We start from the raw sequence: 15,315 nt of genomic DNA, 5'->3' as shown, positions 1-15,315 counted from the left end.
GTATAAAAAAATTTTGCACTTTTTCTACCCAAATACTGTATTCAAGACCTTGGGGTGACTTGACAAGGGTGTTAATTATAATTACCCAAGAACTGCACCAGGTATAGCTAAAAATAAAACGCATTACTGAAGCTAGCGTAGCAATTTCATATTTGCACCAAATTTAGTTACATATCGCATGCATAAATAGCGAAAACACTTTTCACTGCCGCGTCCCCTCTCAATCTCACCACATGTCTGTTAGTAACACGCCTGAGGCTGCTTCTTTCCAAACAAGCTTCGCGATCATGTACTACCTCATGAAACATGACACATGCATGATGCAATGAAAAAGCATGTGGCGTTTAGCACACTTAAGGCACGCTATTCTAAGCCTGCCAACGCGACCGCGCAAGGTTTGCACAACTTAAGACTTCTTTTTACTCGAATCAAATAATTATGTCGGTCATTTTAAATTAAAAACACTTTCAAGTAAATATCAAATGCCATAAAACGCGCCATTGAAACATGCTGTGCCATTAACAAAAGAACATATTTCTTGGGGGCGAGTGAACCTGCCGGCGCCCCATGCACACCGGCTCCAGGTGACAAATGCGTGTGCAGCTACATGTGTGCTTTTTTTCCTTGCGCAGTTATAAGCTTACTATGCTGATGTTCAGGTGAATGGATGCAGTAACTTGCATGCTCTTAAGTACATTGAGTGGCAGTACCGATCGACACCCAGACTTTGCACTTTACTACCGCAGCCCATTCCCTGTTAGCCAGCTTCTTAATGTGGTATTTATCTGCGAGAAACCTATCAAGGCTAATTTAAATTTCCTTTTATGCTACTACGCGGATCCAGTGGTGACGCAGCTGGTCAATACATGCTGCTTCTGCAGTGCGCAAGCATGATACAGCCGCCGGTAGCTGTGGGAGATGCGATAGGCACGGCCAGGCGGAACCTGTTTTGCCTACCATGCGAAAGTCGCTGCTGACATCAGTGCCACCGCATCTTCATGACGTCACGGGGTGAAGGAGGTCTACAGAAAACTAACTACTTGTTTTGAAATTGTTTCATTTAAGAGGCGTTTTCGTTTATGCGAGTTTCATTTAGTGCGCGTCCAGTGTACTTTACTTTCATAGATATCTGGCAGTCCTCGTACCCCACCTGGTGCACTGTAGCAGCGGTTAAGCGGATAAGCGCCGCTGCCATGCGATGGCAAGTGCTCCCTGCGGTGGGCCCTGTGCGTCCCAGGTTGCTCTTCCCGACTGACCAATTATTAATTCAGCTGCCAACTGCAACGGTGGGCAGTTTGCGGTGACACCACAAGGTCACCTGACCTAGGTGGCCCACCTGCCTCCTAGGCCGCTCTCTCGGCACCACCTTCCAGAGCCATGTCTATGATTTTTCGCTCTCAGTGCCAACGCCAGATTTTCTGCTAACGGGGCCTTCAATGCTATCACGCTAATACATGGCTTGAACTGAAGTGTGGCGCCCACGTGCGTTGTAGAAAGGTCTATGCGCGCGAGCGCAGGGATGCACTTGCATAGCGAGCGCAGCGGCCCCTGCCCACATTGTGAATGCCATTATTGTTGTTTGCTGTAATGGTGGTGGTGGTGGTGGTGGTAGTAGTAGTAGTAGTGCTTCACCTCTATTGGCATCTAGGAACTGCAGAGAAGTCACTGTGGCGGGTGACTGCCACTGCATTTCAGCTCTTCTGCCACGTGCCCACATGTTTGGCCCACTTGTATGTTTGCACATGCGCGGTTGGTCAGCAGACGTATTGTACGACCACAGTTTGTCGAAATTTTAAGTGTACTAGCCGGGAATGATGTTAACTAGGGAAAATATAGTGCATCTCTAAGGGACATTTTTACTGGCTGCGATTTTGAGCGTATGAACCGGGAAATCATTTGAACCAGGAATATGTCAGAGATGTTTTACAGTACACAGGCATTAACCCAATAATGCTACTGCATCATACCCGTAAGGCGGAGCTTAAGTGTCCACTCTAATTTTTGTTCTTTGTGTCTTCGTACTGCTTGATGCGACTTGAAGCCTCGTGGTAACTACCGTATAAACACGTGTACGGGCTGCACCTTGTTTTCCCAAAGGAAATATTAAAAAAAGAGATTCGTGTAAGGGCCGCTCCCGAACTTTCCATGACGCACACGAGAATAGCCTTCAAAATGCATGCGCCATGACCTCCGCGATCAGCTCTAGCTGTGAGCAACGGTGCACTTCATCACAGAGGCGACGCTTGCACCCAGGAGCTTGCAAGTGCCGCCCACAGATGGTGCCCAAGGTCACGGGTTATCGTCGTCATCATCATTAACTTTTTCCTCTGCCGCGAACTCTTGCTATTCATATCGGCATCAGTAGACACCTTTAGCATACCGTGTACCGTGTTACCGTTACCGGAGTACCGGGAGCCCACCCACCGTTGGTGAGCATGCGCTGATTGGCCCCGATGCTGCAGGCGCGCTTGCATCTGCCAGGTACCTGGTGACATCTGGCGCCGTCAAGGAGATTTGCACGAGTAGATTGGATGTGTGCGGTACCAGTACTTCGCGTATATGGGCTGCACCCAGAAAATCGGCCTTCGAATCTGGAAAAAAAGTGTGGCCCTTACACGCGTCTGTATCGTAATTTTCATCGGATAGGCTGCCACTTGAAGTTGCTATCTCATTGCATGTGCTAGCAAAATGCCAAGAAGCAAAGAGGGGTGTTATAAGGGTTGCCAGTTCAGGAACGAAAGTACCACCAATGCTGACAATGGATTGGAAAGGAAAGACCAGAGACTGAGCGCATGAAATGTGGTATGCAGCATTGACCACCTACCTTTGCTATCCAGCCACCAGTCGACATCCACATTGGCAGGGAAAGCAGACAGTAGTTCCCAGTTCTCCGCTCAAATTTTGTGTTTGTCACTAATAATTTCTGTTGGCCTTTTTTTTTCTCTCTGTAACTGATGGCACCAAGCATCCCTAATGTTCTCGGGTGCCACTCAGCTTCACCGAGATGCCCAAGCTCATGCTTTGCTCTACTTATATACATACTGTAGGTAGAGGTCGATAGAAGAAGACCTTGCCTGCACCACTAATATACTGCAGGTGATGAAGCAAGTGTAATTAAAAAGAAAGGGGCATAGTGCCAAGAAAGTAAAATATCCAAGTTTAGATATATAAATGTAAAGGGGAAAAACATCCAGGTGATGAAAGCAGGCTTTGCTGTACAGTGGCAGTACAGTCGGCTGTGTATAATTCAAACTGCAAGGTGATCGGAATTTGTTTCAGTATTGCTGAGTCCATATTAACGGCAGGCAGCCTTTTCAATATAGCTGATGTTGATAGGAGCGAAGCGACCGTTCGAATAAACCGTGTGTTCGAATTAAGAGAGTTAAAAATGTCAAGATTACACTGTATGTGCAAGTCTCTAAATCTTGTACAGTAGAAACCTGCTGTTAATGTCCGAGTTGCTGCATTACAGCTTCATGGCAGCATTTGACGTTCTACATTTCGCACATACAGCATGGCGACAGCAAGCCAGCTGGCACTGTGTACAGACTGCTGGGACTTCACGGTGTTTGGCGCCTCCCGGCACACTGCCAGTAGTAAAAATATAGTAAAAATATTTTCTTGATCCATGCACAAGTGTGCAGGTACCCACAGCAGTATTCAGAAAATCTTAATTACCTGGCTGGGTAAGGTTGCAGCTGCAAAATGAATGGTGCTCTATGCAGAGTGGACCCATCATTGTCAGGCCTCTTTCCAACAGGAAAAAAGTTCATTTTTTTAGCCTTTTCTTGTTCTGAAAAAAAGCGTTTTTTTTTTTTGGGTTCGAAGCAAATCAAAGTCAATATAGTAATATTCCTCAAGTAATTTCGCAGCAAATATTTCGAATACTCCTGGCACACAAAAAAGGGGTAACAGCACAGTAGGCACCTTTAAAATAATGTATTTTTCTAATACACAGCGGCGTTCTATGAAAAAAAAATTGTGCTTTGAGTCTTTGTCACACTCACTGAAGCTGTGTCAACTTCCTGCAAAAATAACCATGAAACATTGGGGCAGCCGACCTACATGTGATGCCTACGTATCTGTGGGGCCCTCACTGCCGCATTTAACGGCGAGTGTGTCGTTGCGCAGCTTTTGCTTTTAAGCAGTGACTCCATGACACGTGCTAGGCGCACATATAGCGCACCCAACACCACCCTGCGTTAGGCATCTGAAAGGAGGGCCCATCTTCATGTGCCTTGTGCTATTCTGGAGGCCCATGAGCTGTGTGATGTCAGTGCACGTTAAAGAACCTCAGGTGGTCGAAATTTCTGAAGCCCTCCACTACGGCATCCCTCATAGCCTGAGTCGCTTTTGGATGTTAAACCCCCATAAACTAAGCAGTTGCGGCAGCTGCAGTTAGCTCAGATTCGTTGTGCGGAAGTTGAGGCAGGCACGCATCCTCCGATTAGAGATTTAGCATAATGCGATCCGCTTCCACTTGGAGTCACTGCATATGCACGGGTCATCCTGTGGACGCCAAAAGGTGCCAACACCAGCCAGCTGTTTGCACGCCGGCCCCGTCGTGCCAATCAGCATGTACACACTCGCAGCATGCGGAAGGAGATCATGCTAAGCTAAATCTCGCTATACACCATGAGCCCAGTGCCGACTGCACTCCGCCTGTCATCGCTTTTGCGAAGCAGCGGCGGGGTTGTTCCTGCTGGCTTGCCGCTGGCCTGTTGCTGCTGCTCGCTCGCCTTTTGGTTGTGCATCTCCCACAGAAAGTCGACATAATTGTATGTGCCGCCATACGCAGGCTTTACGAAACAAGTGACAATTGGACTTTGCATGTTATTATCTCAGAGGTGATCTTAGCCTCAAAAATCCTAATTTTGCTTCCTGCGCAATTCAGATGCGCTGCCTTTTTTTTCGGCATGAACCACAACAAACCCTTGGGTAAATATCGTGAAAAAAACAATTGCTTTGGAGATGGGATCAGTTTCTGTCTATCCTGCCTCCGTTTTCTTTTACGCACGAAAAGCCTGGAGCACGCACCGACCAAATTTCCCAACGATTACATCTGCAATATTACCTGCTGTGAGTAGTTAGGAGATTGAAGAGTAAGCATCTAAAACTGCAAATTTTAAAAAGGCACGCCGTAATTACCATGATTTTTTTCTTTTCCGTATTGTGTCTTATCGCTAATGTGGCAATCAAATGAAAACAAATGCTATAGCTGCTTGGCAAAGTGTTGAACAGCGATGCTCTTGCATATTATATTTAGGTCCGGCGCAATACCCGAGTGCTTTCAAAACGAGCACTTCAGTGCTGGATCCCTAAATATAGCATAGAAGGCAATCACTTTCCCCTTACGCCTTTTTGTTCAGTCCACTCAGGCATGAACAACTGACCGGGTTACGGTGGTGCCACAGAATATTATTTCATTGTCCATCAAACCGCTGTGCATCAGGTTCAGTTCCTGCATTGGCGTGGTAATTTACTAGAGGGACATTCAATTGCTATCAGCATTGCAAGACGTGTGTATGCATAGCCGACACTCCGTGGCGCACGTTTGCTGGGCTACATAAAGGACTAGTATTCGACAGTACCTTGATGTGTCAGGGCTTCACAGCACATGCAGCATAAATGCACCCTTGGGAAGTTTGAAAAAACAAGAAACGGCAGTCAACTGTATTTTATTGCAATGCATCATTGCTCTTGCCACAAGCACTTAGCTTATGGGCGCATTGGGCTCGCCATACTGCAGCGGTGCCGAAAATGCGACCACCCCCGTTGAGCGCTGATTCAGTTCTACCTCTTATTTCTGCAGCTGTAGAAACATCCTTCACTGGAAAAGATGAAGAGGAAATCTCAGTCACTAACTTGGACCACTGTGGTCGTGGCAGGCCGACAATGAGGCCAGCAAATGCGTGCCAGCGTGGGGGATTGTGGCCAGCGGATCCCGTCGCTGTTTTCAGAATTGGCCGCGAGAGGGATATCAGTGGCGCCCAACAGGCAGCGCTCATGGCGTACTGATGCACGTCGCTATGCTGCTTAAGTCGTGTGCACACCATGGGTAGCGCAGCCGCAGACACCTGGCAGGTGCTGATCTGTGCGCCGCGGTTCTGCCTGCTCGCATCTTTTGCCGCAAGCATGCGCAGACGGGCTCCAGCATACGTGTGGGAGTGCAGGCACACGGTGCAGAGTCGAGGCTTGGTTGTAGTTGCAGCACGGTGCCATGCTGGAGGAGGTACAGTCGAACCCACATATAACGGCTCCACTTAAGACGAGCTTTCGTGTATAACGAACTAGACCTGCACGACCGTCAAGAGAGAGAGAAAGATGGAAAGGCAGGGAAGTTAACTAGGCAGCGACCATCAAAATATACATTGTTTCAATGGCACAGAATCACACGTATAACGAACGTCACTAAGCCTTGCTGATCGGTTACAGCAAACGGACGGTGTAAACTCGGCGCCGCGATGGGAGATCACCTGCCTCCGACTCCTTTGTGCGCCTGGCACGCGGCATGTTTTCCCGAGACTCATTGCAGGCCAACCGCCCACCCGTTTCGCACCGCTCTCGAGCAAGCTACCCTTCCCCGGCGATGCGCCTTCCAGCGTCGCCCTCCCGCCCCTCCTCGCTACTCCGCTCCTCTGTCTTCACTTGCAAATCTGCGCGTGACCTCCGCGATCAACCGCGCCACCACCGGTGCCGATCGCAGAGGCCACGCTCCGTGAAGCGGGCCTTCCGTGGGAGCCAAGAGGTGGCTGCACAGTGTCACGGATCTCTCCGGAGAACACTCGGACCGAAAGAATGGACTAGGCGACGGGTGTACCCGCACAAACGCACATTTAATGCACCCTACGTGGCACACACACTAGAACACAAAACTAACAAAACTAACACAACACACTAAGGCTATAAATACACACGACCCGGGCACACTGCTACTAGCGTCTACTACTAGTGTTCTACTATTAGCGCTCGGCGTTCGTGCTCACAGTTGTTTCGGTGTGGCTGCGGCGTTGTATGGATCCAGTAGGCGGCGTCGAGGCGGCGTTCGCCGTGCTTGGGCTGGCGTCGCTGGCGGCGTTCGACGCGCTTGGGCTGGCATCGCTGGCTGCGTCGTACAAGCTCCCGGTCCAAGCGCCCGTGGAGGTGAAGCCGGTGTCGTTGGCATGGGGGTACCACCCGGATGGGTGGCAACAGCGCTGGAGACACCCCTGGCCGTAGCAGGTGGTAGCGTCCTCTGTTGACTCCCCGGAACGGGCTCAGGCACGGCAGGAAGTCCACGATGCGTTGCCATAGAACGCGAGCTCACTGGAGCAGCAGCCGGCGTCGCTCTCTTCCAGCCAAAGTGTCCCTGACCCGCCAGAGCCTCCGCTTCTCTGCTGTTTCCCCCAGTGCCTCGCTCTCACTCCCCCTTTTACAGCCTCGGTGTTAGTCCACGTAAGCCTTGTCGTCGTCCTCTTCTCCACCAATCATCTCTCTCCACCGCACCGAATGCTTCTCCACCAATCATTGGTCTCCACATCAATGAATGCTTCTTCTTCCTCTTCTTTATTCTTCGGTTAATTCGCGTCGTCTTCTTCACACCTTTTTCCTTTAAAATTTATTTTAGGGTCCTTAATATATGTGACACACTGACGCTCACGGATGCCCCTCATTAGTCTTTCCGCTGGTGCTGTGTGTTTGTATCTTTAGCTTGATTGGCTTGATTGCCACCTGTGTACGTTGCACGTCTACCCCATCACACGCTTTTGTAGACACTCCTGTTGCAGTGCGGATGTTTTTATGCCTTCGTTCAACTCTCGGGCCCTGGTTGTAATTCGGGATGGCGGGCGGGAACATCGTGCCCATTTCCTTTGTATTCAGCTGTAGAGACTATGAAAGCGGCCTGGGCAGAGGTGATGACCACTGTCAAGCGGAACTGCTTCCGCAAGGCCAGCTTCGTCGACACAATGTCTGATGCCGAGCCTGGTGCTTTGGAAGATGACCAGCCCGGCAGCGATTTGTGGCAACGCGTCGTCGACTCCGACATGGGGGGTCATGACATTGGTTGGAATGATTTTATACCCCTGTCACACGGGCATTTCGAGGGCCCTCGAACCGATAGTCTATCGACTCAAAGGCGATCGAGCGCTGCCACACGGGCAGTTTCAATGGCGATCGAGTCAATAGCCTATCGAGTCAACGGAGTAGCGCAGAACTCCATCGAGATTTCGAGGGCCTTCGAGCGCTGCCCAAGGTTGCTAGCGTTGCTTCGAGCGGCGCCAAGCGCACTTTCGTACACGACACATTCACGGTGCAAAAACATGAACAAACATTATTCGCATAAAATTTAATGCAAGCAGCCTGTAAAATTATTTTAAAATTATATTAGACTGGTTTTAAGTGCATTAAGCGCATTAATTTTGCATTGCAGTCTTTGCGTTGCTTGCGTACTTAACGTTTACAACATGGCGGCACCCTGCCCGCCCGCTTCACAGCGATAACAGCTTCGTCGCTAATCCCTCGAAGCAATATCGTGTTCCAAGCTGTTGTATTCGCCTTCAATTTGCCCATTCTTACCCTCGCATAAAGTTTCAAGAGGCAAATAGCTCTTGTTTTTCAGATATCATGGCGATTTCCCAGGTCTTAAGCCTGACGAAGCAGCGCTCCGACGCAGTTGGACTGGCTTGGTTTTGGCTCGTCTTGTATTAGTGTGGCTATAGCAGTGTATGCATATGTCCGTCGCGTACGTGCAATTAAAAGGGTTTTGAACGACTTTCGCGTATGCCTGTATTTCAGCATTTAGTATACATTTATTAAATATTTTTGTTATTTTTCCAAAATCCAATGTAGCGATTGTGGCGCCACACATCCGTGGCGTAAGACACGAGAACCATTTCAATGGCCATTGAGATTTGCCGTGTAGCAGCGGCGAGTTCGATGGCGATTGAGAATCTCGAAGACCCTCGACTCGAGGGTGATTGAAACTGGCCGTGTGACAGGGGTATTATTTCTGTCGATGGCGACGCTGACACCACAGAACCGTGCATGGACGAGGGCATCGTTTCTGAAGTGCGGGGCGAGAGTGTCGCGGAGGAATCAGATTAGGATGAAACTTCGGAGCTAGCGCCCATAAGCACGCCTGTAGCAGTGAGCTACATAGAGAGCCTCAGACAACTTGTCTATGTCAAGGGCCTCGGCGATAGCACGCTTCTGCTTTAAATAAACTGGAAACCTCCCTCATTGGATCTGCGCTGCAAAAACAGACGTCCATCATGGACTTTTTCGCAAAGAAAAAATTTTGTGTTTTGACAAGTATCTGTCTTTAAAGCTGTGGTCCACTTACTACAAACTTCTGGATATAACGAACGGACACCACGTGACGCTCATGTTCTTTATAAGCAGGCTCAACTGTACACCGAACTGAAACCACATGTGGCAGTAGTTCCAGAAACATTATTCACTCGAGACGAATACTTCGAGATTTCAAACACTGAACATTTGGATCAAATCGAATACCTTGCTATTCAACCCAATATTCGAAAGTATAGAATATTCACACACGCCTAGAAAAATTATGAGGACACCTGTACTCCGGTTATGTGTATATTGGGCAATTGTGTCATGCTTGCTGTACAGTACTGTGTGATCATCTTTTTGTAGCAATAGCTACATTACGGTAGCTTTCGAGCCTTCAGCGTGGCGGTGCCGCCACACTGTGGCTGCAGCTCCACGCTGTCATGTCCGGAGCAGCTGGCGGCGGCGTGGCGCCGTGGTTGATCTCGTGGTTCGTCGTGTCGTTGGTCATGTGACCAAGTTCCACTTGGCCGGCTGTAGCTATCGCGTCACTTCAGGTTTAACCAAAGCTAAACCACCACCAATTTTCTGTTTTATGCACTTTACCAGATGCCGCCCTGAAAGCACCAACTAAAAAGAATTGGGGACCAAGTGTATCTAGGCAGCATTAGCATGGATATGGTGGAGTGTTCAATTACAAGACCAAACCCATTCACCATTGAGAGAGTCGGTTTTGCTCTTACCACGTTCAAACAGATTCTGTGCTGCTAAACATGACCACTAGGGCCAGGACACGCTTCTCTTCATACCCTTTTCAGTCTCTTCATCAGATAGGTTTTCTAAACTGAGCTTGTGAAAGGTTTTCTGTGAATGGAGCCTCGCACATTGGTAGTCTGGAATGGGCCGCTCAAGCCAGCCTGTGTTTGTCAGTGAGTGTGCTAACTGTTCGAAATGGTTCTCTTTCTTCCCACCAGACATGCGGCCTCACATGCTCAAGAACGTCCTCCTGACCGGTGGCAACGCATGTTTTCCCAGCTTTGGCGAGAGAGTGTGAGTTGGCCGCGGCTTGGCTTCTTTAAATAATTGTTGCATTGTTGCATGTATTTCTGTGCGCTGATTCCAAATATGTTATTTAATTTTATGTAAAACAAGTTTGTGCACGTAATTAGGTAATACCGTATTTACGCGATTGTAAAATCAACTCAAATGTAAGTCGACCCCCCATATCACATTTCAGAAAAAAAAGAATCTTGGAGCCGCCGCGGTGGCTGAGTGGTTATGGCGCTCAGCTGCCGGCCCGAAAGACGCGGGTTCGATCCCGGCCGCGACGGTCGAATTTCGATGAAGGCGAAATTCTAGAGACCCGTGTGCTGTGCGATGTCAGTGCATGTAAACGAACCCCAGGTGGTCGAAATTTCCGGAGCCCTTCACTACGGCGTCCCTCATAGCCTGAGTCGCTTTGGGACGTTAAACCCCCCATAAACCCATAAACCAAACCAGAATCTTGGAGGTCGTTTAAGCTGGGCCTTTAATAATAGAACATGATAGCATTATCCTGTGGCCGCCACTTATCGCCAGCCGCTATCGGCTGCCATGCGCGGGTCTGCCCTTGGGCACATTCCAAACTGAAAATGTATTAGTCCCTGGACTACTCGTCCACACTTGCGCCATGATCCTCACTAGTGCTGCCATCGTGATCGGTGCTGCAGTCCCACAGCTCGTCGTTCTAACATCGTCGTGCAGCGAAATTCCACACTTCGCAAACATCCGCATCACGATATTGCTTGGAACAGCTGAAATTTTGCCTCGCTGCAGCTGCCGCACCTGTATCGCCCATTGCGAACGTCAAACTTGCGGCCCAGCGCACAGTTGTTCGTTACTTCGGCATAAAGAATGACAGCCATCTTGAATGTAGCCGTGAACGAGTGCCGGTCACTTGCCGGAACTGGAGCACGAATGACGTCTGACGAAGCACTACATTAAAAACTTGTGAAACGCAGCCAACAGTACTCAAATGCCTCAGTGCCAAAGAGAAACTACGCGCGAGCGGCATCGGCTACCGACACTTCCTGGTGCATATGCCATTCTGAGTGGCAGTGCCACCACGATTGGAACAGCAACCCTTCTATAAACAATCAACGCTCCCTTGAGCGTATAGTTCGCAGTTAAAAGTAAAAAAAAAAATTGGCAGTGGTTTAGCTCTGGTTAAACCTGGAGTGACACGATAGCTACAGCTGGCCGAGTAGAACTTGCTCAGTTGAATTGCAAAGTCAGTCTTTCACCGCTTCCTTTCGCTGGGCGTTCCTTCTTCATCTTCGTCCCACTTGACACGGCGCTTGCGCACAGCTGTTGCAGCTCGGTTTCGCCGCCACACCGCGCCACCAGCACTACGTGATTGGTCACGTGACCAACCACGTGATCAGCCATGGTGCCGCGCCGCCGGCAGGTGCTCCGCACCACGTGACCAATGACGTGACAGGCTGGCGGCGCAGCCACGGGGCAGCGACGCAGCCAAAGGGTGGCGGCACCGCCACGCTGAAGGCTCGAAATGCTACCGTAATGTAGCTATCGCTACAAAAAAAAAACTTGGAGATGCCTATTAACAGTAGAATGCGAATGCATTGTCAGGCCGCCGCCACCGCTTATCAGCAGCCGCAATCTTCAGCCACATGTGGGGAGTGGGGAGGGGGGGGATGCCGGTTTCCTGCTTATCGACAGCTGCCATCAGCCACCAAGCGGGGAGGGGATGCCGCCTTTGCGCGTTGACAGAGCAGCTACTCCAGGCCAGCACCAAGAGCGATGCATTGGAGCCGCACAGCAAAAATGCAACCACGCTGCAGCATGCCTGATATCTCGTTTGTCTTGCCTTCATTTATGGTGGCATGCTGCTTTGGTTTCAATTGTGAGTCGATCCTCCCACTTTGGATTTTCAAATTTTGAAAGACAGGCAGACTTACAATCGTGTAAATACGGTACGAGAGCTTTCAAGAAATTTTGCTTCAGAGGTCTTGCTAAAACGCGTGCCATTGTTTTCTCTTGACATCAAGGAATGCTGCAGAAAGGGTAAAGTTACCATCCTGCCTGTCAGTGAAGTTCAGTTGTAGTGTTTTGAAGTTGCGACTTCAGAAGGAAGAAGAAAAATTGTATTCTCGTCTCTGAATTGACAACAGGGACTTGAGATAAATAGTAGGACAGAAGAAAAACACTTGCCAACATCCTTCAGTTAGTGGCGACAAAAGGCAGAATCAGGGTGAAATTACTATTTTTAGACCTTACAAGCTGAGCTGCCCTAGGGAGGTTCTGCACTGTGAATCGTCGCTGTGGGCGCACGCACCCCTGTGTTTCCGCACTTAGTGCCTGAGGGTCATCCGTGCTTGCTGAGTGATCAAGGATGGTTTGTTCCTTACCGGTCCTGCCATAGTCTGAGGTTTTGGAGTTTCAGAGTTGTTTCATTAATACAGTATGTGTTACGAACTACAGTATTATCTGTACAGAGGCTAAACCTCCCGCAGTTTTTGGGTGGTGCATATAATGCTGAAATGACACAAGCAAGAGATGAGGACAGAACTGGCATTACTTGAAGGATAGGTGAGGACACGGATAATTGAAATACTGCCCTCATCTCTTCCTTGTGCTGTTGCAGCACTATTTGCATTGTCCAAAACATACTGTTTGACAACCTGTTCTCCCCCCCCCCCCCACTCATAAGCAACTGTGTGAACATCCCACAAAGCATTACTTGAGTAGTTTCCATATGGGGGATCCCACTAGGGGGGGATCTGGCATAGCATTGCTGAGTGGGATAACCTGTACTTCACTGCTTCACCACTTGTGGGCAGGGTGACAGTGTCATGCAATTCACACTGTCTGCTACCCGGGATGGAAATATGTCCCTCATCTGAATTCCACTTTAATCATAGTGCAACATATTTTTGATGATTGTTTGTTCTGAGTAGGCTCGGATTGCTTGCTCATCAGAATGAACTTTTATTCACAGCTCATAATTCCGTATATCAGTGGCTTAAATGCTCTTTTTCTGAGCCCATGGTCTTGGGATCGAATGTTGATTGCAGCGACTGCAAATACAAAAATGCTCACGTGCTGTGCAATGCCGCTCCTCGTTAAAGAGCTTGAAGCGGGTGAAATTAATCTGAAGCCCTGCACAGGGGTGACTCTTAATAGCCCACACACAGCTTACCCCTGCCACAGTTTGTCTCCAGCAGAGCGGTTTCAAAACCATTCTTTGTCTATATCCCTTTGCAATGCAGTTACAATGAGCTGCGCTGCCTCTGTCCCGAGATCTTCGAGGTGAATGTCACTGCACCAGACAAGTAAGTTCCCACCTCTGTTCTTCTTGTCTCTAATTTCTGTGTGTGTGTGATCAGTGTGGCTTGTTTCATTCTGTTGTAGTTTTGTTTTTTATGTTATCAATGTGCCATAATAAGTGAAAAATCCTACCTTTCACCTCTCTTCTTTGCTGGGACCCTGTTTTGGACATGTTTAGGGTCACTCTTTTTCTAATTCCATTTCTGCATTGAACAAGTTGCCGCGTAGCATCACTTCTTGTGAAAATGGATTAATGTTCCGTGCTTTCCGTAGTGAAACCAGACTCAGCAGTATGCTTGCTTTGTGCCAGAAAGATGTGGCTTGTAATTTACTTTTCTCATATTCTTGAGTGTGCACTATTGCAGGTCTGTGACATGTATACACCATTTTTGTTCGGGCCACCGTGGTGGCTCAGTGGTTATGGCACTCAGCTGCTGACCCGAAAGACGTGTTCGATCCTGGCCCCGGTGGTCGAATTACGATAGAGGCGAAATTGTAGTGGCTCGTGTACTGTGCGATGTCAGTGCACGTTAAAGAACCCCAGGTGGTCGAAACCTCCGGAGCCCTTCACTACGGCGTCTCTCATAGCCTGAGTCGCTTTGGGACGTAAATCGAACCAAACTAAACCAAACCTTTTTTTTTTTCTTTTGGTGCATGCGCCTCATGTTTCTCTCATATTCATGCACCAGTGGCTCTGCATGTAATTCTGAGTGCACATATAAATGAAATAAAATGCGAAGCATGAAAACCATGAAAAAGAAGCCTGCACTGTCGTCACCAAATGCGGCTGGCCCAGTCAGGGCTTTTGAATTGAACTGGTGTGGTGCAATATATGAATGCATTCATTAAAGAAGAACTTCATCCACTAAGAAATTATTCCTATGGCTCTTTCGGCAGGAAAAGACACATTTGTGGGTGAGAAAATTAAATTTAAAAATGACTGAACGTTCGGGGAGATAATTGCAAATGGCCCAGATCTTACAGTTCCAGCTGAGAAGTGAAAATAAAGCTTGGGAGGTGATGTTATAGTTGCTGTAATTGGATTGCATGCGTAGTTGGTTGAGTGATTGCATTTTTTTTGCAGCCCCATCACGTATGCCTGGCATGGTGGGGTGATGGCCTTCCAGGATCCTGACGTGAACAAGATCATTGTGACCAAGAAGCAGTACGAGGAGAATGGAGCGGCCTTCTGCCTGGAGAAGTTTGACTCGTGACGTTTTAAATCCTTGCGCCGTCGTACAGGACTTGAATTAATTTGTTCCGTATCATGGGTATTACGACATCATCAGTGGGGTCCGTCTTGTGCAAAAGGGATGTGATGTGTGCGAGACGTGTTTTTGTGTGTGTATGTGTGCATCAACAGAGAATAAATTAAAACATTAAATCTTCACTCACACTTGCCGATGTGGCTTGGTGGCTTTGAGGTTTGGCCACTGATTCCAAGGTCACGAGATCAAATCCCAGCCACAGCACCCACGTTTGGATGGAGCTGAAATGGTGAAGACACCTGCTTGGTGTGCAGTGTCAGCGCATGTTAGAGAACCTCAGGTGGCCTAAATTGATCTGGAAGGCTTCGCTAGGGCACACCTGATAGCCTTAAACTTCACATGCAATTTTTCCAGGATGTGCAAGCTACCTTCTTGTTTATGGCAATATGGACTCTGAGCAGGTTGGACAGAGCTCTAGGAGCAATGCGTTGAATCATGCTGTCAGAGT

At 48.6% G+C, this 15,315-nt stretch overlaps 1 protein-coding gene across 1 annotated transcript in view; it reads left to right on the top strand.

Annotated features, from left to right (window-relative positions):
* Arp6 (Actin-related protein 6) overlaps window positions 1-14,989 on the top strand; it is an 81,513-nt gene extending 66,524 nt beyond the window's left edge. Inside the window, exons 9-11 of the mRNA XM_077636593.1 lie at window positions 10,248-10,323; window positions 13,542-13,604; window positions 14,684-14,989. Coding sequence (XP_077492719.1) covers window positions 10,248-10,323; window positions 13,542-13,604; window positions 14,684-14,813 — 269 coding nt within the window. The 3' untranslated portion in view covers window positions 14,814-14,989. The remainder of the gene's footprint in view (window positions 1-10,247; window positions 10,324-13,541; window positions 13,605-14,683) is intronic.
* Window positions 14,990-15,315: the final 326 nt, after the last annotated feature.

Source organism: Amblyomma americanum, chromosome 9, assembly GCF_052857255.1.
Source record: "Amblyomma americanum isolate KBUSLIRL-KWMA chromosome 9, ASM5285725v1, whole genome shotgun sequence".
Lineage (NCBI taxonomy): Eukaryota > Metazoa > Arthropoda > Arachnida > Ixodida > Ixodidae > Amblyomma > Amblyomma americanum.
This window is presented reverse-complemented; position numbering and strand designations above follow the sequence as displayed.